The following is a 22,659-nucleotide window of genomic DNA, read 5'->3' as shown; positions in this document are numbered from 1 at the left end:
ACTGTTATCCTCACGGTGGTTGACAGGTTTACTAAGATGGCTCATTTCGTGCCCTTACCTAAACTGCCATCTTCTCCCGAATTGGCTGAAATATTCGCGAGAGAGATTTTTCGTTTACATGGGATACCCTCCGAAATTGTTTCTGATAGAGGTTCCCAATTTGTTTCCCGTTTTTGGAAATCCTTCTGTTCTCAACTGGGCATCAAATTGAATTTCTCTTCTGCCTATCATCCCCAGTCTAACGGAGCTGCTGAACGCACCAACCAAAAGATTGAACAATATTTACGTTGTTTTGTTTCCGAACACCAGGACGATTGGGTCGGTCTGATTCCTTGGGCGGAGTTTGCACACAACAATCTCGTTTGTGATTCTACTCGTTCTAGACCCTTTTTCATGAATTATGGCTTTCATCCTTCCATTCTTCCCTCGGTTTCTCCTTCCCAAGGGGTACCGTCGGTTGACGTTCATGTTGCCAATTTGAGGAAGTTGTGGGATCAAACTCGACAAATTCTCCTGCATAATTCCGCGTTGTTCAAGAAACACGCTGATAAGCGTAGAAGGGCGGCTCCGGCTTTTGTTCCAGGTGATAGGGTATGGTTGAGTACCAGAAACATTCGCTTGAAGGTTCCTTCTATGAAATTCGCCCCTCGTTACATTGGCCCTTACAGGGTTCTGACTCGAATTAACCCAGTTGCGTATCGTCTGGCCCTTCCATCTGCCTTACGCATTCCTAACTCCTTTCATGTTTCCTTGTTGAAGCCTCTAGTATGTAACAAGTTTTCCTCCGCTGTATCCTCTCCTCGCGCTGTTCAGGTTGAGGGTCAGGAGGAGTATGAGGTCAACTCCATCCTCGATTCTCGAATCTCTCGGGGGAGGTTACAATATCTTGTTGGCTGGAAGGGATATGGTCCTGAGGAGAGGACTTGGGTATCTCAGGAGGATGTGCATGCTCCTCGCCTCCGCAGGGCTTTTCACTCTCGTTTTCCATCTCGCCCCGGTTCCTTCCGCCCGGTGGGCGTTTCTGAGAGGGGGGGTACTGTCAGGGTACCTGTTGTCTCTACCTCAGAGGAGGTGAGATACTTAGACGTTCATCCTCTCAGAGGGGTTGACTCACTCGTTCCTCGCAGTTCTCTCGGCCGTTTACACGCCGGCCGCGAGGGACCCGCTTCCTTTTATGACGCGGCGCTCAGTAGCCGACGTCATGACAACAATCCGTTCCGACCTGTCAATCAAGTCCCGACCACGAATCAGGACTCGTCGGGGGCGTGATTACCTATCTAGAACCAGGGTATAAAGTAGGGCTTTATGCATTTGCTCATTGCCCTGTCGTGGTTCTAGCTTGTCTAGTCACTCAGTGCTCTTGTTTTCTATTTGTCTCTTTGGTTTTGACCCGGCTTGTTTGTTCTACCCTGCTTACCTCTATTACCCTTTGACTCGGCTTGTCTCTCGCTTATCTGCTCTCTCGTTCCCTCGACCTCGGCTTGTCTCTAGACCATTCTTTGCTTACTCCTTACGTTAGTCCGGCCATTCTAAGGTCCGGTATACGTACCTACCTCCTGTTTGTACTTTGCGTGTTGGATCCCTGTCCCGATCCTGACAAGTGCCAGGAAATCAAACTTGTTTTCCTGGCACTAAAGTATTAATAGGTTCTCGGGGACTCAAATATTCGCATTAACCCACCTTTGACCTCAGCAGCCTCCAAACTACTTTCAATTACTTCCTCTCTTGGGCTATCGCAGTGGGCGAATTCTACCACTCATGTAGCTGGCAATACCCTTGACCTAATCTTCTCTTATGCATGTACAGTATCTAATATATGCAACACTTCATTTTCTCTCTCTGATCACCACCTCCTATCGTTTCCTCTCGTGTACCCCCTCACCCAATAACCTCAGCCTAACCTCCCTCAACTCAGGAGGAACCTTAATTCTCTTGATCTCCAGCACCTATCAGCTGATATTAATTCACAACTGCTATCCATCCCTTCCCTCTCCTGTCCTTCACTGGCCATCTCCGCATATAACACTACCCTCACCTCTGCCTTGAACGCTGCAACACCGCTCCAAATAAGCACCTGGAGGAGGACACGCCCCCAACCATGGCATATTAAATCAACATGCTGCCTGGAAAGATGCGGCCGTTGTGCTGAACGCTCCTGGAGGAAGTCTCGCACCCAGTCAGACTTTCTCCATTATAGATTCATATTGTGTTCATACAGCGCAGCCCTTGCCCTCGCCAAACAGTCATACTATTCCTCTCTCATTAGTTCATGCTCCCGCAATCCCAGGCGTCTCTTTGACACCTTTAATTCTCTTCTTCGTCCTGCTGGGGCCACCCCCCAAACTAACCTTATTGTCGATAGCTTTGCATGTTACTTTACCGACAAGATTGAACAGCTAAGGAAAGAATTCTCCCCTCCTTGCCGTTCTCTTTCTCAACCACACATAGATCATGCCTTTCCTACCCTTTAGACGTTCTCCCCGGCTACTGACCAAGAGGTGGCTGCTCTTCTCTTTTTCTCTCGCCCCGCCACTTGCCCGCTTGATCCTGTCCCATCTCACCTTATCAGATCTCTCTCCACTTGTCTCGTGCCTTCCTTAACGCACATCTTCAACTGCTCTCTCACTTCTGGCATTTTCCCTACGTACCTTAAACATGCCACTGTAGTACCTATCCTGAAGAAAACATCTCTTGACCCGTCCTCCCCCTCTAACTATTGTCCTATATCTCCGCTCCTTTTTTCCTCAAAGCTTCTGGAAAGATTTGTCTTTACCCGTGTGTCCCATTTCCTCAATTCCAACTCTCTCCTTGACCCTCTTCAATCTGGCTTCTGCCCTCTCCACTCTACTGAGACTGCACTTATCAAAGTTACTAACAACCTAATCGCAGCTAAACCCAAAGGCCACTACTCCATACTAATTCTTCTTGACCTCTCTGCTGCCTTTGACACCGTTGATCATGCTCTCCTTCTTCAAACTCTTCAATCGATTGGTCTCTGTGACTCTGTCCTCTCGTGGTTTTCCTCTTATCTCTCCCAACGCTCATTCAGTGTCGTCTTTTCTAATGACACCTCCTCCCCTCGTCCTGTCTCGGTTGGAGTCCCCCAAGGCTCTGTACTTGGTTACCTTCTATTTTCTCTTTATACTGCCTCTCTTGGAAAACTTATTACCTCTTTTCCACTACCACCTGTACGCTGATGACACCCAGATATATCTCTACTCCCCGGAATTCTCTCCTGCCGTCCTGCAACGTGTCACTGCTTGCCTTTCTTCCATCTCTGACTGGATGTCCTCCCACTTTCTGAAACTCAATCTCTCTAAAATTGAGCTCCTTGTTTTTCCTTCTCCTAATACCAATCCTCCTCTTTCGCTCTCTCTTCAAGTTAGTGGTACCCACATAAGTCCATCCTTGCAAGCGCGCTGTCTTGGCGTCATACTTCATTCTGGCCTCACCTTTGAGCCTCACATCCAGTATGTTGCCAAATCCTGTAGATTCCATCTTAAAAACATAGCCCGCATCCGTCCCTTTCTTACGCAAGATGCTACCAAGGAGCTCTAGTAATTTCCCGCATGGATTATTGTAACCCTCTCCTGATTGGTCTTCCCAAAAGCCGTACTGCACCGCTACAGTCCGTAATGAACGCTGCCGCCAGACTGATTTTTTTTCTCTCTAGTCGGTTCTCCCACACCTCACTCCTCTGTCAGATCTTACATTGGCTTCCTGTATGCTATAGGAGTCAATTCAATGTACTAATTCACACCTATAAAGCACTGAACAATTCTAGCCCCTCTTATATCTCTTCACAGATCCATAGGTATGTCCCTTCTCGGTCTCTCTGCTCTGCCCGTGACCACCTCCTGTCCGTTGTTCGCACCCGTACGGCCAACTCACACTTGCAGGACTTCTTGCGGGCGGCTCCCTTCCATTGGAATAGCCTGCCTACCGCCATCAGACTCTGCCCTAGTCTTGCATCTTTTAAGAAGTGCCTTAAAACCCATCTCTTTAGGAAAGCTTAAGGCCTCCCAAACTAACCTCTACCTCACATACCTGTCTCTTGCTCTTTCCTAAAGGGCAGCGCTCTACTCTCTCTTCCAGCTCTGCCTCACTCCCACCTTATTTGATAGCAAATTCCTGTTCTATTGTGTTTACACCCCACCTCCTATAGAATGTAAGCTCGTTTGAGCAGGGTCCTCTTCAACCTATCATTCCTGTAAGTTTTTTGTAATTGTCCTATTTATAGTTAAAGCCCCCTCTCATAATATTGTAAAGCGCTACGGAATCTGTTGGTGCTATATAAATGGCAATAATAATAATAATAATAACTAAAGAGCTTAGTCCTGAAGCTAAATAGCTAAGTATTAATAGGCTTAGCCAGGACAGAGAGCTTCTACCTCTCTGGTGGAAGAAGTAATAAAAGGAAGCGGCATTTGGTATATCTCAGGTAAGAAGCAAAATCACTTTAAAAGAATTGACTACTTATAACAGGGATGTCCAAACTCCGATCCTCCAGACGTTGCTAAACTACAACTCCCATGATTCTTTGAATGGAATACATAGCCAGAGAATCATGGAAGTTGTAGTTCAGCAACATCTGGAGGGTCGGAGTTTTGACCTCCCTTACTTATAACTACTACAGAGCCTGTAGTGATTATGGTGCTTGTAGTGTTCCTATAACATTTACAATAATAGAGTGTGTGGAAGAGAGACAGAGAGCATCCAAGCGACAGGGTGCCACTATTTACTGTAGTATGTGTATTGGTAACAGACAGAGAGTGTGGTGTGACAGAGAGAGAACAAGAGCATGGGGGAAGAGAGAACTAGGGACACTGAAAGCAAAAGTGATCGAGATGGTGAGTCAGGAAAGAGGGGGGAGAGGCGGAAAAGTGGAGAAACAGCAAGAGGGCGCAAGGGTAAGGGAGAGAATTGATGTGCGAGGGAGAGAGAAAGAAAGTGGACAACGGAGAGAGAGCAAAAGTGCACTGAAGAGACAGAGGGGGAGAAACTGACCGGCGAGTAGAAGAGGGAGAAAGGGACAGCAAGGAGAGAGAATGAGAGACAGCAATGGAAAAAGTAGGAGAACAAGAGAAATAGAAGGGTAGAAAGGAGTAGTTGGGGGGAAAGATAGAGGGTGACAGTGAGTGCAAGCGCAAGAGACAGGGAGTGGAAGAGAGACAGACAGGGAATAGACAGCGAAGCGGAAATAAATAAATGGTGAGGAGGTGGAAGACATCGAGGGGGAGAGTAGGGGAGAGGGAGGAAAAACAGCGAGGGAGAGAGTGTGTGAGAAAGAGAGATAAAGAGGGTGTGAGCAGGAGGGAGATAGTGAGTATGCAAGAGAGTGAAAGCACACACATGACAGTGAGAGAGCGAGAATGAGAGACAGTGAGTGAATCTGCAGAAGAGAGTAAGTTTATGGGAAAGAGATAGAAATGGTGAAATAGTGCACATGAGTTCATCACCAGACTACTTCCTATAGCTTTGAGTATGATGCTTTCTGTTTCCTGTTTCTGTCTGTACCACGCGATTTCGGCAGTCACATGGTTCCTGTAACGTCACAGGTCGTTTAGCTGGACAGGAAGCAGCCTTGTTTTAAACTCATGCAACATGTTTTAGAACTTTGACATTTAAACAAATTAGCGCTATGGACAAAGATGTTTTGTCTGATTTGTTCCAGCGATATTTTTTAAGTTGCCGACGTCTTTCGTCACTGCCATGGAAGGTGGGTTTGAATTTAGCTACATTGTTACTTGTTCTTAAATGTGAGTGCTTTCGCGAAACACCTACCGGTATTGTCAGAAAAGGAGTAACATGAGAACGATGAGCATTGGTTTTCATAACAACTGCACAGAGAGTGATCAGCCATATTTTCTTATTAATTCAAGAAGCAGCAGAAATGGCATTCCATGAAACAATGTGTTATTGAAATCTTGCAATAATCCCCCGTAATTGGGTTCATAAGACTTCCCAATATAACCAGATGTGTATTTTTTTATTTCACGATATACCTGTTAATTCAAAAGACAGACTGCATTCTAGAATTGCACTGGTAGAGATGGTTTGTGCTATTATTTCCGTAATACATGGAGAATAATGCACAGATCACCTGCTCTGTGGTTTATGTTCCAGTTCTGCCCAAGAACTTTGGCTCTTGGCTATGTGTGTTTAGGGTCTTCTCTCTCTCTGCGGTTCCCACTAATACATTGTTGAATCTGTATACCAAGTTGTCACCGGGCTATGCATTGTGACTGTACATGAGTTAGAATTTATCCAAATCAGCTATTTAAATGTATACATTTCGTTATTAATATTTAAAGTCTCTAAAGTTTGTAATTTATTGCATATCTCTGTAAGTTTGGCATGCATCCTTCTGAAGTCTGACCATGCCCCATCTCCCTAAATTATATAAACATGTCATTTTTATTTTACCTAAATAAGGACAACTGAAAGATGTGCATTCATATTTGAACTGCAGGCATTTCAGAGTAGTATTCCTAGTAACAGAGCTACCGGTCATTTTGTCTCTTTGTAAGTCAATCGGCCAGTACATCTGGCTCCCTCTATATATTTTTTTTCTTTGTGTTAGCCTCTCTGCCATACATTTTTTTTTTTTTTTTTTAATTCTTTATTTTTGTGGTGCAGAAAGATATGACAGCGCTTCAGGCATTCCACATGAGTATCAACGACAGTAATAACAGAGGGGTACATGGAATACTTGCACCTTTTTATATAATAATGCAGGATCAGTTCTATTGCGACTAGTTTATGCCAAAAAATAAGTACATGAGATAGGCGCAAGTTAATAAGGTTATGCATATAGATTAAACAATCAGTAGTTTCCTCGGGCTTATATAAGATTGTAACTAAGCAGGTTCACGAGTAGTGTGGGTTTAACCCCTTAAGGACCAAACTTCTGGAATAAAAGGGAATCATGACGTGTCAGGCACGTCATGTGTCTTTAAGGGGTTAAACAGGGTTAGCTTGTCGTGCATATGGTATAAAGAAAGCATTAGGTTGCATGTCTAGTGTTTTGTGACGGTAGAGTGATCGTGTGTCTCGCTTGTGTAGGGCCTGCTGGGCTAGTGATAGGTATGGTATGCTGTACCTACATAGGCTACAGGGCTCCGAAGAGTAAGAAATATTGCTATGTCATGCTGTTAAATAAAGCAGCATCGCTTTGCAATCTAACAGTGTATGTAAGCTTAACTTGTAACCTGTCAGATTGTGTTGTCGTCTTAGGCACTTGTAAAACATTCAAGTCAGATGTGACATCTAGAAACCAATAACAGATAAACAGTGATATAAACAGCTTGCCGGAACAGTGATGAAGCAGGATAGTCCACCCTTGAGTCTGAATAGTTCTCGTCCTTCCAGACAGCTCTGCTGCAATGGTTGTGCATTACTGGAGCTATGAGGACTCGATGAACCTGTGTCAGTGTCTCTTTCAACCAACGCCTTTTGATGGGAGTATGTCGGAGCCCACTAGTGGTCCGCGGGAGGTCGCTGATTCATCAGGCCTCATGAGGGTATCCTCCGTGCCCCAGGCTGGTAGGTAGGTCTGCGTCGCTTGATCGCACAGTCGGCCCTTACTACAGACCGGCAATTCTCCCCATGTGGGGGTAACGGGAGATCTGATGTCATGCTTCTTCCTGCGGCGTTTGAGCCTCCGTTGGAGTGGGTGATGCTTTCGGGAGTTAACCCATCTGGCCTTCTGCCCAGTATGGCGGCTGCTCCCTGCTCCGTGCAGCCTGGTTGTCTCGTGTGTTGCTGTTTGGCGCTCGGTGGTCAGACAGACAGACGTGCAGTGCTCTGGAGTGCTGCTGGGGCCCTGGGGTTGTCCGGCATTTTCCTTGTCGCTTGAGTGAGCGCAGGAGCCTGCGCCTGGGTTGGCGCGCACATGTCGGTGCTTGTGTGGACAGATGCCCGCCTGAAATACCTGTAGGGGGACACCATAGTGGCGTCTGCGGGTCGTCGGTCGGATCCACCCGGCCACCGCCCGTACTGCTTGAAGGTTGGGCATGCCCCTGCTGTGCTGCATTTCGAAGAAGGCTGTGCAAAGCCGGTCCAGGACCTCTAGGGAGGGAGGCTGTGGATGGTTGCTCGTGGCTCCTGTCTGTGAGCTGCGCCTGGCGGCCATCTTGGACGCGTTCCGCCTGACTCGTGGTGTTTTCAGGTTTGTGTACCTGCTCTGTTGTTGTCGCTTATCCGCTTGTCTTGCGGGGACCGGGATGACCCCCAGTCCGGGGGGGGTTTGGAGGTCAGTTGTGGTTGCTGGGGTGTCCGGCGCCGGAGAGAGCGGCCGCCTCTCCCCGGTCTCGGCTCCTGCAGGCCTCAAATCGCTTTTTGGGTCGTGTGCCCCGATCAACTTCAGACGGGTATCTCCCGTTTCCCTGATGTGCCCCCAACGTGGGTAGCACACCTTGGGGGGTCGGTGGGCCATATAGCTGCCAATATTGCCTTTGTTTCCCTCGCCCGTCGGGAGCTCCTTCCCCGCACGTCTGTTCGCCTCGGCGGTCAGACTCCGCCCCTGCCATACATTTTCTATGTGTTTGACGGTCCCTACTTATTTCTATATGTGCATGTCTTTCAGCCGTCAATTTATTGCACGAGATCTATGCATTACATTAAAGGGTTACTACAACAAGTGAGGATACGGACACCTGGAGCAGTCTCTCCTCCAGGTGTATCATTCAGAAGGCATTGTCACTAAGGGTCAAATCAATGATTATATCTTCCCCAGGTTTTTGGTCTCTGTAGGGGAATATTAATGAATCAAGGCTGAAGTGGCAGTAGGTGGAAAATGGTAGAAAGATGTGTCCAGGGCAGGGTAGGCACAGAGCCCACTCGAGAAAGGGGCTCTGTACCTACCCTCTGAGAGGTAGCGACCTCTCTGCCTGTTTTTCTTCTCCTAGGCAGGTATGAACCCCTCTGCCTATTTTCCGACTCCTTGACATGTATCAGCCACTCTACCTGTCCTTCTTCTAGGTAAGTATTGTCCACTCTATAAAAATGAAAATCCAGCGCACTCACTTATCTACCAAACAGTTATTTTAGTGCTGAACAATTTTGTTAGTTTTATTAAAAACACCTAATCTCATACATTGCATAAGCCTTCCACAATGCCAATGTACCCCATCTTTGGCAGGTCCTACTCTGTCTGCTAAATGAGCTACTCACTTGGGAAAAGCCTTCCATCTCGAGTTCTCTGCAGTACAAGGCTTAAATAGGGTCCTGCGATGAGGCAGAGAACTCGAGATGGAAGGATTTCCTCAAGTGAGTAGCTCATTTAGCAGACAGAGTAGAACCTGCCAAAGATGGGGTACATTGGCGTTGTGGCAGGCTTATGCAATGTATGATCATATACTGTAACTAAACCCCCATTATTTTTTGCCTAGATTAGAAGTTTTTAATAAAACTAACAAAACTGTTCAGCACTATAATAACTGATAAGTGAGTGTGCTGGATTTTCATTTTTACTGTACTTATTGGCCCCCAGCAGCCCCAATTTAAAGCGGCACTGTCATGCCGAACTTACCTTTCCTCAATCTCTTCCTCTTCTCCCCCTCTCTCGGGATCTGTTATTCTTTTCTTCCATTCTTCTTTAGTTTTCTTTAAAATCATAAGACAAAGTAGGGACTCTGTCTTATGGAGGATTCCTCCGCTTGACCAGCTCTGACCAGCGGAGGAGCAAAGTGTGCTTCATTTCCGCTGGTCAGAGCAATTTTCCCATGATCCCTAGCTTTCCTCCCAGTTCCCACAATGCTTCCTGTCAGTATTGCCGAAAGTCCTGTCACTTAGACAGAACGCCGGCAAAACTGCCGAATTGCATCCTAACAGAATGAGAAGAGTTTCTCCATTGGTGTTAGGATGCAATTCGGTACTTTGTTCGGATCGGAATTTCATTCAAATGAATGAAACTCCGATCCTATTCATTGCTGTGGGTGCATCTTGCAGCCGCTTAGTAGATAACTCCCTAATTCCCACGGTATCAGGGAGCTATCTACTAAAAGGCTGAAAGACCTAAATTGGTCTTTCAGCCAAATTTACTAACACCAAGTAAAAATGACTTGGTATTAGTAAATAATATGCCCCTACTCGCTATACCGCGAGTAGGGGCATGTCTAGTAAGCAGTGAGCAGCCTGTGGCTGCTCACTGTAGAAAAAAAATAAAAAAAATATTGCCCCCCACCCCTAAATGACGGGTGGGGGCCGTAAAGTAAAATAAGGGAGGGAGACCTATTGTCCCCCCCCCGGCCCCCACCCCTGAGCGGTGGGTGGGGGCCATAAAGATAATGAGGGGGGGGACCTACTGTCCTCCCCCCCGGCCCCCACCCCTGGGCGGCGGGTGGGGGCCATAATAGTAGTAGGAGGGGGGGGGACCTACTGTCCTCCCCCCCGGCCCCCACCCCTGGCCGGCGGGTGGGGGCCATAATAGTAATAGGGGGGGGGACCTACTGTCCTCCCCCCCCAGGCCCCCACCCCTGGGCGGCGGGTGGGGGCCATAATAGTAGTAGGGGGGGGGGACCTACTGTCCTCCCCCCCCCGGCCCCCACCCCTGGCCGGCGGGTGGGGACCATAATGGTAATAACCCCCGGCCCCCACCCCTGGGCGGCGGGCTGGGGCCATCATAGTAATAAGAGGGGGGGGGGACCTACTGTCCTCCCCCCCCCCGGCCCCCACCCCTGGGCGGCAGGTGGGGGCCATCATAGTAACCCCCTAGTCACCCACCCCCCACCCAAATAAAAAATGCCCCTACCTACCCCCCTCACCCTAAAAAATAGTGAGGGGGGAATAAAATTCCTAACCTGTAAAGTAAAATTAAACTTACCATTCGACGTCTTCTTTTTTCTAAAATCTTCATTTTTCAGCCCCAAAAAAGGCCAAATAAAAAACCATCATAGCCGTCGAACTAAAAATAAAATAAAAAACCCGAGCGCAAAAAAAAAACCCGACGAAAAAGAAAAAACCCGAGCGCACAAAAAAATAATCCATCTTCACCCATGGAGGGCTCCGCGCAGACTGAGCTCCACAGGGCGGGGCAAGGCTTATAAAGCCTTGCCCCGCCCTGCAATTAGCCTAAGAACACTCTGATTGGTGGGTTTAAGCCAATCAGAGTGCTCTTTGTCATTTTACAAGCGTGGGAAAGTTCTTTGGAATTTTCCCACGCTTGTAAAATGACACAGAGCACTGTGATTGGATGGATTTCAAGCCATCCAATCACAGTGCTCTGTGTCATTTTACAAGCGTACCCAGTCCAAATAAAAATTAACCCCTTCCTTGCCAGTCGATCACGGCCTACAGTGATCAAAACATAGATCACAGTATTATACTGTGATCTAATTATTTAATTAACTAATTTAAATATTGTATAATTAAAAAAAATTTCTAGGTGGGGTGGGTGGGAGTTATGGGGAAATTGGGAATTTACAGTTAGTGCTGCTTACTGCTAGTTAGGGGTTAACGGTAAAAAAACAGCTTAGAAAAATGTTAAATCTGTAAAAAATTAAAATTTTAAGAAAGTTTATGAAAGTTTAAAAAAATGTAATAAGCAAAACAAAAGTTTAAAAAATAGTTTTAAAAAGTTAAAAAAAAAGTTAAAAAATACATTTAAAAACGCTCATTACCACTACACCCAGAACAAACTAGAGAAAAAATTATCCCACGCTAAGGTTCAAAATATGCCTTTCAAAAATACCCAGGGTGTATTTTTTAATAAATAGTATGTGTTTGTGGGGAAGTTTCAATAACCAACCATCTAAACTACTCAAAATTGGAACATGGACACAGCGTAAAACTTCAAAGTTAGAAAAAAACTGTGGCTGCGTCTCAAATGTGCCCCTCCGATGTCCACATATACCTGGCAAAGGTACATACGGGGTATTTTTGTACTCAGCTGACATAGCTGAGCAACATATGAAGTATTATACAGTCGTAGCACACATAAGGTTTGCAAAATATACTGTGCAAACTCACTTTGTGTGTCAAAAAGGCAGAAAAAACGCGTATTACCACTACACCTGGTACAAGCTAGCGGAAAAATTATCCCACGCTAAGGTTCAAAATATGCCTTTTGAAATACCCTGGGGTGTCTACTTTAAGAAATGGTAGGCCTTTGTGGGGTAGTTTTAATTTAAAACCTGCGAAGATGCTTGGAAATTGCACATAGGCCCAGCGTCAAAATTCTGTAAAAACTGATATGGCTTGGTCTCCAATATGGCTCTGTAACTTCACAAAATAGTGCCAAAGACATTCATTGGGGATGTCTTTTTACTCAGAAGACTTAGCTGAGCATAATTTGGGGGTTTTGAACTTAGTGGCACATATGAAATATACAAAATGCCCAGCAAAAATGCAATCCGTATGTAAAAAATAAATGCCCCAAATTATTTTTTACCACATACTTTGGCATGTAATGGTAAAAAAATGGGGGCATGTTAAGGCACAATATGCACCTTATGAGATACGCTGGAGTGTCTACTTTTACAAATGGTAGGCCTTTGTGGGTTTGTTTTTTTTTTGAACAGTCAAACTGTTATAATACCCCAAATGGAAGCATAGGCTCATTAAATCCGTCTCTCAAAATTCTACTGTGAATACTGAAAAAGACAGGTCTCCTATATGGCACTGTAGCTTCACGAAATAGTGCCAAAGACATACAATGGGGGTACCGTTGTACTCAGCAGAAGTAACTGAACACATAATAAAACTTTGTACAGGAATAGCACATACCAACTTTACAAAATACACATGAGAAGTTCTTTGTTATAAGTTTGTGTGCGAAAACCCCAAAAAAACACAATTTTACTCCAATATTTAGCAGAGGTTGGCGGTAAAATGGCTACGTAGAAAGTGTCAAAACAACCTTAGGTAAATAGCCTGTGGTGTCTACTTTATATAAATATATATTTTTGTGTGGCAATTTTGTTTTCTTTTATGGCTATTAAGCTACAAGACAAACATACCAAATTCTAAAATCGCTCCACATTAAAAGTTTATTTTACTCCTTGTGCTTTGTGACCTGTAACTACCAAAATAAACTTAAAATCCCAGACACATTATATATTATGTAAATCAGAACAACTAAATGAATTTATTTTTAATTACTTTCCTTAACCTGCACTAATTGTGCACACATTATTATTATTATTATTATTGCAAAAACTGTATAAAAAAACACAAACTTTTTCATTTTTCATTTTTTTTGCATTTTTCTGTATTTTTTTTATAATAAATAAGCGTGTGTGTATATATATATATATATATATATATATATATATATATATATATATATATATATATATATATATATATATATATATAACATCAAATTAAAGCCCTTTCTGTCCTTTAAAAAACGGTATATAATATGAGTCGGTGCAAAAAAATTAGTCAAATGCAAATTGCAGTTGAACGCAAACAGCAAAAAATGCCGTTGTCATAAAGTGAAGGACAAGCTTCTGAAGCTCTGTCCTTAAGGGGTTAAGGGATGATAATAATAGTAAACAGTTGAGAATTGCCGACTATTTCAATTCTCAGATCCCAAAGATCGTTATTGTGTAAGTGAAATGTATTCCATATAAATAAAATCACAATTTGTTATAAAAATAGATACAATTTATTGTGACAAATTAAATAATATGTAACATGCGTGATAATAATCACAGTGGCAATACACATTCCAATGGTTAACACAGTCAATTGTCAAGACAAGATTTATGACGGTAGTTCACATAGAACGAAAGTGAAACTTACACACATAGAAAAGCTTTCTTTCACACAGCTTGCAGCTTAAGGCCATAAAACTTTTGCTAGCAGTTTTGCGAACTAAATAACTCAGTAACCCTTTCAATGCTGGTTAGATATTTCTGGGCATATATTATCCTATTTCATGTAATTTTAATTAAAACAACCTCTAAACCAGCTCATTAGTAATTTCCTAGAACCATCCAATAATAGTAATCTACCATGTTCTATAAGCAGAATTTTAACTTGCCTAAACAGATATTTTATCTTATTTTAGAGCAAATCAATACACCTGGATAAATATCACGATATGCTAACATGTGATTGTAACCACATTAATATATACCGTATATACTCGAGTATAAGCAGAGTTTTTCAGCACATTTTTTGTGCTGAAAAACCCCAACTCGGCTTATACTCGAGTCAGTCTGTATTATGGCAATTTGCATTGCCATAATACAGACAGGGGCTGTGGGGGCTGCAGAGAGATGTTACTTACCTTTCCTGCAGCTCCTGTCAGCTCTCTTCTCCTCCGCCGGTCCGTTCAGCTCTTCTGTCAGCTCACAGTGTAAATCTCGCGAGAGCTACACTGGGAGCTGACCGAGGTGCTGAACGGACCGGCGGAGGAGGAGAGAGCTGACAGGAGCTGCAGGAGAGGTAAGTAACATCTCTCTGCAGCCCCCACAGCCCCCTCCTACACAGTGCCCATCCACTGGACCACCAGGGAAGGAGAGCCCCCTTCCCTGGCCAGCTAGCAAGTAGGGAGGGGGGACAAAAAAAATGTATGTATATTAATAATAATAAAAAAAAATAAAAATAATAAAATAAAAATAAAATAAAAAATAATAATAAAATAAAAAATGTAATGAAACAAAAAAAAATATTAAAATAATTAAAAAATAAAAATGCCCACCCCCCACCAAGGCTCTGCATCACACTCTGCATTACACACACACATACACACACTGCACTCATACACACTGCATTCATACACACACACTGCATTCATACACACACACTGCATTCATACACACACACACTGCATTCATACACACACACACTGCATTCATACACACACACACACACACTGCACTCATACACACAGCATTCTCATACACACACAGCATTCTCATACACACACAGCATTCTCATACACACACAGCATTCTCATACACACACAGCATTCTCATACACACACAGCATTCTCATACACACACAGCATTCTCATACACACACAGCATTCTCATACACACACACAGCATTCTCATACACACACACTGCATTCATACACACACACACACTGCATTCATACACACACACACTGCATTCATACACACACACTGCATTCATACACACACACTGCATTCATACACACACACTGCATTCATACACACACACACTGCATTCATACACACACACACTGCAATCATACACACACTGCACTCATACACACACACACTGCATTCATATACACACACTGCATTCCTATACACACTGCATTCCTATACACACTGCATTCCTATACACACTGCATTCCTATACACACTGCATTCCTATACACACTGCACTCATATACACACTGCACTCATATACACACTGCACTCATACAAACACTACATTCTCATACACAAACACTGCATTCTCATACACACACTGCATTCATTATATACACACACTGTAAATAAATATTCAATTAATATAATTTTTTAAGGATCTAATTTTATTTAGAAATTTACCAGCAGCTGCTGCATTTCCCACCCTAGTCTTATACTCAAGTCAATAAGTTTTCCCAGTTTTTTGGGGTAAAATTAGGGGCCTCGGCTTATATTCGGGTCGGCTTATACTCTAGTATATACGGTAATTATTATTTTCCCACCTGCAGAATGGGATGCTATAACTATATATTCTTTAGTAACTAAGATTTCTAAATATTGAAATCTTATCGTGATTTATCCAGTCATATATCATGCTATTAGAAATGTTTTAATTAATTTAGATTAATTAAATGAAACCAGTATAATTACCAGTTGAGTAGACATTCTCATCAGATGAGTAGGTAGTCTCAGGAACTGAATGGATGTGTGATTGGTGTGTAAGAAATTCTGAGTGCCCTGGAGTGGATATCTGTTATGGATTTCTCTGCATGGCCGAATCTGAAACCCAAACTCCAACTCACTTCAACTCCGACTCTTTGACTTAGCCTGCTTCCGACTGCCTTGGCCCCGACTGCTCACTCTCTTGCTTACCTCTCTCTTGCCTTTGTCTTAACTTTTTAAAGGGAAAGATTCTCTGTTCGTCACTAGGTGACAGACCAATAGGGAAACTGGAGGTGTGGTTACCTTCCAGATAGCAATTTAAGTATTTGGTCTATAGAGGGCAGTCTCGTCCCACTAAACATACCTATCCAGGAAAGAGTTAACTTTTCCTGGTGACGATTTTGACGTAATTTAGCTTATCTTTATAGTTACCTATAACTTAAGTTTTCTTTCAGTTCTTGAATTTTTTTTTTTTTGAAACAGTGTCTTTGAATTTTCCTCAGACAGTGTCTCCAATTCCTGCTGTAATTTCTAAAATGACAGTTAGAAACTTAGTCTCACCTTTCACTTACAATGGGAATCTTGTAAAATTATTTACTAATCTTCTCTGTCACTAATGTCTGGGTTTAGAATTACTTCTATTCCATTAGCATCTAGACAGAGAATCCATCCCCCGTTCTCATTTCTCATCACTTGGTTTGTATATACAAACATTCCTAAGCTCCCAGCTCAGTAGTTAGCGTTACAGAAAGGATAGAAATCTTTGTCTTTTGTTAGCTTGAAAATAACAAAATGGAGTCTGCTCTGTTCAGAGTGATTCTGACAATATACATTTTAATTTCTATCATAGCACAAAATGTCTGCCGATATAAATACCCGGCAGTCCACAGTACATTCATATGCCCTACTGCATTTATCCGGCCTCCTGCCAAAGCATAGCATGTTTCCCTTACTAAAAACTAGACTATGTAGACATTACCCAATCTTACATAGAAACTAAATCTGGCATATATTAATCTACTCTACTTTTACTAGCCTGGATCCAATATACCACAACAATAGGGATATAACCAAAAAGCTGTATATTACTTATGTTGACTTACCTATTGTTTGTTTTACTGCACTATATGATATTAGACTAGACTAGCTTGTTTATTTTAAAAAAATTAGACAGATCCACCAGGAGCATACTGTTTAACTGTTTCATTAACATCTTGACTTTTGCGCCAACTCCTTTATTTTTGTTCACATTCTGTACCGCATAACTAAATGTCTCAATAAAAGAAAGAATTCCAAAAAAAAAAATAACTATCGGAGGGGGCAGGTACCTAAATGCGCACACACACTGACAGGCTCACATACACACTCACGCTGACAACAGGCTTGCACGCACAAACTCTTGACACACACACACACACGCTTAAGCTGACAACAGGCTTGCACGCACACACTCTGACAGACTTACACACACACACACACATATATACACACATTCTGAGAGGCTTGCAAACACACACGGACATTGACAGGCTCATACACACTCACAGGTTTACACACACACACACACACACATACATACAGACACTTACAGGCTCACACACACAGACACACTTACAGGCTCTCACACACACACTAACAGGCTTACAGACACACACACACACACTCTGACATGATCTCTCTCACACACACACACTCTGACATGATCTCTCACACACACACAGTCTGACTGGCTCACACACTCACACTATGACAGGCTCTCTCTCACACACTCATTTTTGTTTTAATTAAAAACCCACTCAGCCTCCCTACCTTTGGGAGAGCTGAGTGGGTCTTTCCTGGGGTCCAGTGGGGCTGCACTAATCCTGTGTGCGAGGGAGCAGTACTCTGCTTGTAGCTCCTTTCAGCGATGCTGGGGCTGGAATGACGTCATGCTTGTCATCATTGCACAGCGCGAGGGAGCAGAGAGGAGCTACAGAGTAGTACTCCCTCGCGCGCTGTCCACAATGCTCCTGCGGGCGGCCGCCTGCAATATTCCCTGTGACGGCTGCCGCCACACTGATTAGAGAGCTGGCACATCCCACATGCCAGGGCGAAATTTTTAGTCGCCGTGGCGACCTGGCGCCTGGGATTTGTCGAGCCCTGTTTTAATTCATATATAATAATTAAGCAATAAGTAACAACATTAATATTTTGTATAGTTTGTGGTATTATGGTCGAATATGTGGATAGAAAATATGCAAAACGTTATAATATTAAATGTATATTTAATATAACTATAATAAGTAAACATGCTAGCAGAATGTCAATTTACTACAATAATTATACAATACAAAACTACAACATATTACTTTCAAAAGGCTAGAACAGTTGCTAACATGTTTCAATGGAATTGCATGGTACAATTCAAAACTTACACAGGCCACACAGCCTGTGGAGCTGGGGCCATCAGCTGCTACATTCTTAGGCAGTCAAGGGCAGAACCAAAGAGACTGAATCTTTCAAAAGAGAGCCTATATTTAAAAAGGGTTAAAAATCCTTGCCTGGAAATTATAGACCTGTGAGCTTAACTTCTGTGACTGGTAAAATATTTGAAGGGCTATTAAGGGATAATATTCAGAAATTCATTGTGAAGAACTTTGTTATTAGCAATAATCATCATGGTTTTAAGAAACATAGGTTATGTCAAACTAACCTAATTGCATTCTACGAAGAAGTAAGTAGAAGTATAGATCAGGGTGCTGCAGTGGATGTGATCTACTTGGATTTTGCTAAGGCATTTGATATGGTTCCTCACAATAGGTTAGTCTTCAAACTAAAAGAAATTGGTCTAGATGAATATTCTTGTTCTTGGGTAGAACATTGGCTTAAGGATAGAGTACAACGAGTTGGCATTAATGGTACATTTTCAGGCTTGACAAAAGTGGTTAGTGGTGTCCCTCAGGGTTCTGTTTTGGGACCACTTCTATTTAACATATTTATAAATGATCTTGAAATAGGCATTGAAAGCTATGTTTCACTGTTTGCAGATGACACAAAACTTTGTAAAGTAATAAAATGTGAGCAGGACATTGCTTTGCTGCAGAGGGATTTGGATAGATTAGGGGACTGGGCACTAAAATGGCAGCTGAAATTTAACGTAGAGAAATGCAAAGTTATGCACTTCGGGGTCAAGAATGCACAAGCAACTTAGGGAATTAGGGATAACCACACACAAGAAGGATTTGGGAATTGTTATAGACCACAAATTAGGCAGCATTGTCAATCTGCAGTTGCTAAGGCCAGTAAGGTTTTGTCATTTATAAATAGTGGCATAAATTCTCGGGATGAAAATATAATTTTGTCTCTTTATAAATCGCTGGTAAGACCACACCTTGAATATGCTGTGTAATTTTGCGCACCTTTTATAAAGACAGATCATGGCACTAGAAAAACTGCAGAGATGAGCTACAAAATTGATAAAAGGAATGGAGCATTTTAGTTACGAAGAAAGGTTATAAAATGTAAATCTCTTTAGTTTGGAAAAACGGCGCCTGAGAGGGGATATGATAATATTATACAAATATATTCAGGGCCAGTACAAACCATTATCTGGAAATCTATTCCTAAACAGAGCTATACATAGGACACAAGGTCACACGTTTAGGATGGAAGAAAGGAGATTTCATGTAAGGCAAAGAAAAGGTTGTTTTTTTTTTTTACAGTAAGAGCAATAAGGATATGGAATTATCTGCCTGAAGAGTTGGTTTTTATCCAAGTTCATACAGATGTTTAAACTGCAATTGGATAAAAACTTGCAAAAACATAACATACAGGGATATAATTTCTAATTAGTGGGGTAATAATAGCTGCTTGATCCAAGGTTTTTTGCCTTCTTTTGGATCAGCATCAAAACATATGTGAGGAAGGCTGAACTTGATTGACAGTCTCTTTTCAGCCATAGACGTAGAATACATAGACGCCGCACGTCTATGGCATTCTGTGCTGAGCGTCGAGAAATGCGGCAGCCATCTTTGACCGGTCGCCGCTCTACTGAAGCAATTGAAGAACCCTTGGAAAGCCCATCTCACTAAAGGTAAGTGAAGGACTTGGGGGCACTTATAGCCCTTAATGCCCCTACCCCTTAATACCCCAACCCCTACCCCATGTCATTAATGCCCCTATCCCTAATCCTTAATACCCCTACACACACAGTGTTAATACCCCTATCCCTACAGTGTCAATACCCCTGTGCTGGGGTAGGGGTATTAAGGACTATGTGTGCTGGGATAGGGGTATTAACACTGTGTGTGTGTGTAGGGGTATTAAGTATTAGGGGTAGGGGCATTAATGACATGTGGTAGGGGTTGGGGTTTTAAGGGGTAGGGGCATTTATTTAGGGCTATAAGTGCCCCCAAGTCCTTCACTTACCTTTAGTGAGATGGACTTTCCAAGGGTTCTTTAATTGCTTCAGTAGAGCGGCGACTGGTCCAAGATGGCTGCCGTATTTCTCGCCGCTCAGCACAGAATGCGGCGTGTAGGTATTCTATGTCTATGTTTTCAGCTATGTAACTATATAACTATGCCGTGGATAAAAGGTGGAGAGCTTGCAAAGGTTGTAGTTCATCAGAACATCCGCTTTTGCAAGATTTTTTTTTTGTTACACTCATACTGAAAAACGTATGCAAGTATTCATTTGGAATTTAACTACTGAACAGTGATTTTTTTTTGTTGAAATTTTTGTTTATTTCAAGGCATTTGCAATGTGGTGTGTTCTTTTAAGCTTATGTAGTGGCACTTCATAGTTGCTCAGCCTGATTTTAAAATCTGGTATGCTTCTGGCAATCACCAAGGCAAAATACAAATCGTATTTCAAAACAGCCATGAGGAAAATACTTTATAAACTATTATCACTTTAGTTACATATTTTTTATTGTTTTTCAGGAACTTCAGGAATTACTTCAATCAGAGCCCTCCTTTGTGCTGACAATTTTACAAAAGGTACCTTCATATCTTCATATCATATCATATCTGCAAATAATGGCTACACCGTTGACTTCATATTCATGGGATTGTTACAAAAATAAGACTTTATTTGCTTTGGAAAAAAATGACCATTTGTTCCTAGTTTGAGACATAAGAAAAGAAAAATGTCCCGCCTGCCACATACGTTCATATGTTCTAGCAATAAAAAGAACAAAACCCTTAGATGGTAGACCTCTTTAGACTCCTTACATTACTAAAGAAACATGCCTAGTATCCTTGACTATACTAGCACTGCATAGCAAGTGTATTACATTCCAAGTAATCTTTTACATTCTGTGATGTGTTTTTGGGGTATCCATGGCTATGTCTACACAATCCCCACATTGACTTTAAAGAGGCATAATTCCTTTCATGGGAGTTGGAGTATACCGATACTTATCTCACTATGGTTATTCCCTCAATGTTCCTACAGCTGCTCCTTTGTTCACTGATGTGCCTCCTCAATACTTTGATCTGAAAGAATTATTTGACAAGCATACACTGCCACCACATAGGCCCTACAATTGAGCTATAATGCTACTCACTGCTAATATGCTTTCTCCTTACATCGTATGGAGAACTTTACTATGGAGGAGTACATTTAAGATGCCTTAGCCAAGGGTTCCTATTTGTAGATCCACTTCACCTGTGCATGTTGCTTTCTGTTTTGTCTCTAAAAAAGAGGGTTAAGACCTTGCTGACTCCCTGGGGCTGAATAAAATAACTATCTGAAAAATGTATATCCAGTACCTCTCATTATATAACCTTTTGATAAGCCTAAAGAAAGACTAAGCACAAAAGCAACTTTAGCTTACTAAAGCAGCTTTAGTGTTTAGATCATGCCCCTGCACTCTCACTTCTCTGCCATTTAGGATTTAAATCACTTATGTTTCTGTGTAAGCAGCCTTTGTCTCACCTCCATTGACTTTGAGTCACACAGCCTACATGAAAAATGGTTTTACTTTCAATCAGATGTGATAGCCCATTGTGTTTACTTTAGATGTTTTTATCTACTGCTCTGTTAAATGAATTTTAACCACACACAGGAGGCTTCTATTAATAGAGTAGGAGATACAAAATTCTAAATTAAACAAACTGTGCAATAAAGGAAGTTTAAACATTAAATCTCTCCTTACATAAAAATGTCTAGGGAGACTGTGTAGGTCATATGCGGAAGAGGTGTGATTAGGGCTGTATAAACAAAGTGATATAGTACCTAAATGGCAGAGAATTGAACATTTAGCTAAAGATGTTTTGGTGCTTATAGTGTCCCTTTAAGGGAGCAACAATCTTTACCAAACTCTATTTGAAAGGTGCTTTTAACCTGCTTTGGATTAAAGAGGGACAAGAGTGGAGACAACATTTAACAACACTAAGGCCCAGGTATACATAACTATCCAGTTTTTTTTTCTATTCTACCTTGGGAGGTGTGACTTAGTTCAGCGTGTTGGGTTATGTCCTATCCTGACATGCAGAAGACCCAGGGACTTGGTATGTTTGTGTTTTTATTTTGTTTCTTTGTTTTTTTTTTACTGCACTTCCTATCCATTCTTAGAGGGTGAGGCAATGAACTCCCTTCACCATAATCTTGCAGTTATGTGCAATTGTGATAGTGCTTTGAGTGACCCTTTGTAAATAACTAAAGTGTTTTCCACATAACTCCTATATTTATGAAATTTAACTCTGGTTTTCTTTTTGAATATTTTTGATTACCGTATATACTCGAGTATAAGTCGAGACCCCTAATTTTACCCCAAAAAACTGGCTGACTCGAGTATAAGACTAGGGTGGGAAATGCAGCAGTTACTGGTAAATTTCTAAATAAAATTATATTAATTGAATATTTATTTACAGTGTGTGTATATAATTAATGCAGTGTGTG

General features: G+C 42.3%; 1 protein-coding gene across 2 annotated transcripts in view; it reads left to right on the top strand.

The window, feature by feature from the left end:
• The first annotated feature begins 5,536 nt into the window (after positions 1–5,536).
• Positions 5,537–22,659, top strand: part of EEF2KMT (eukaryotic elongation factor 2 lysine methyltransferase) — a 61,369-nt gene continuing 44,246 nt past the window's right edge. Inside the window, exons 1-2 of one of the 2 annotated variants that reach the window (XM_063428826.1) lie at positions 5,537–5,719; positions 20,697–20,753. In XM_063428826.1, the coding sequence (XP_063284896.1) occupies positions 5,642–5,719; positions 20,697–20,753 (135 nt within the window). In that variant the 5' untranslated portion in view covers positions 5,537–5,641. The remainder of the gene's footprint in view (positions 5,720–20,696; positions 20,754–22,659) is intronic. The other variant, XM_063428827.1, reaches the window with a different exon arrangement.

The sequence above is a fragment of the Pelobates fuscus genome, chromosome 8 (genome assembly GCF_036172605.1).
Source record: "Pelobates fuscus isolate aPelFus1 chromosome 8, aPelFus1.pri, whole genome shotgun sequence".
Taxonomy (NCBI): Eukaryota; Metazoa; Chordata; class Amphibia; order Anura; family Pelobatidae; genus Pelobates; species Pelobates fuscus.
This window is presented reverse-complemented; position numbering and strand designations above follow the sequence as displayed.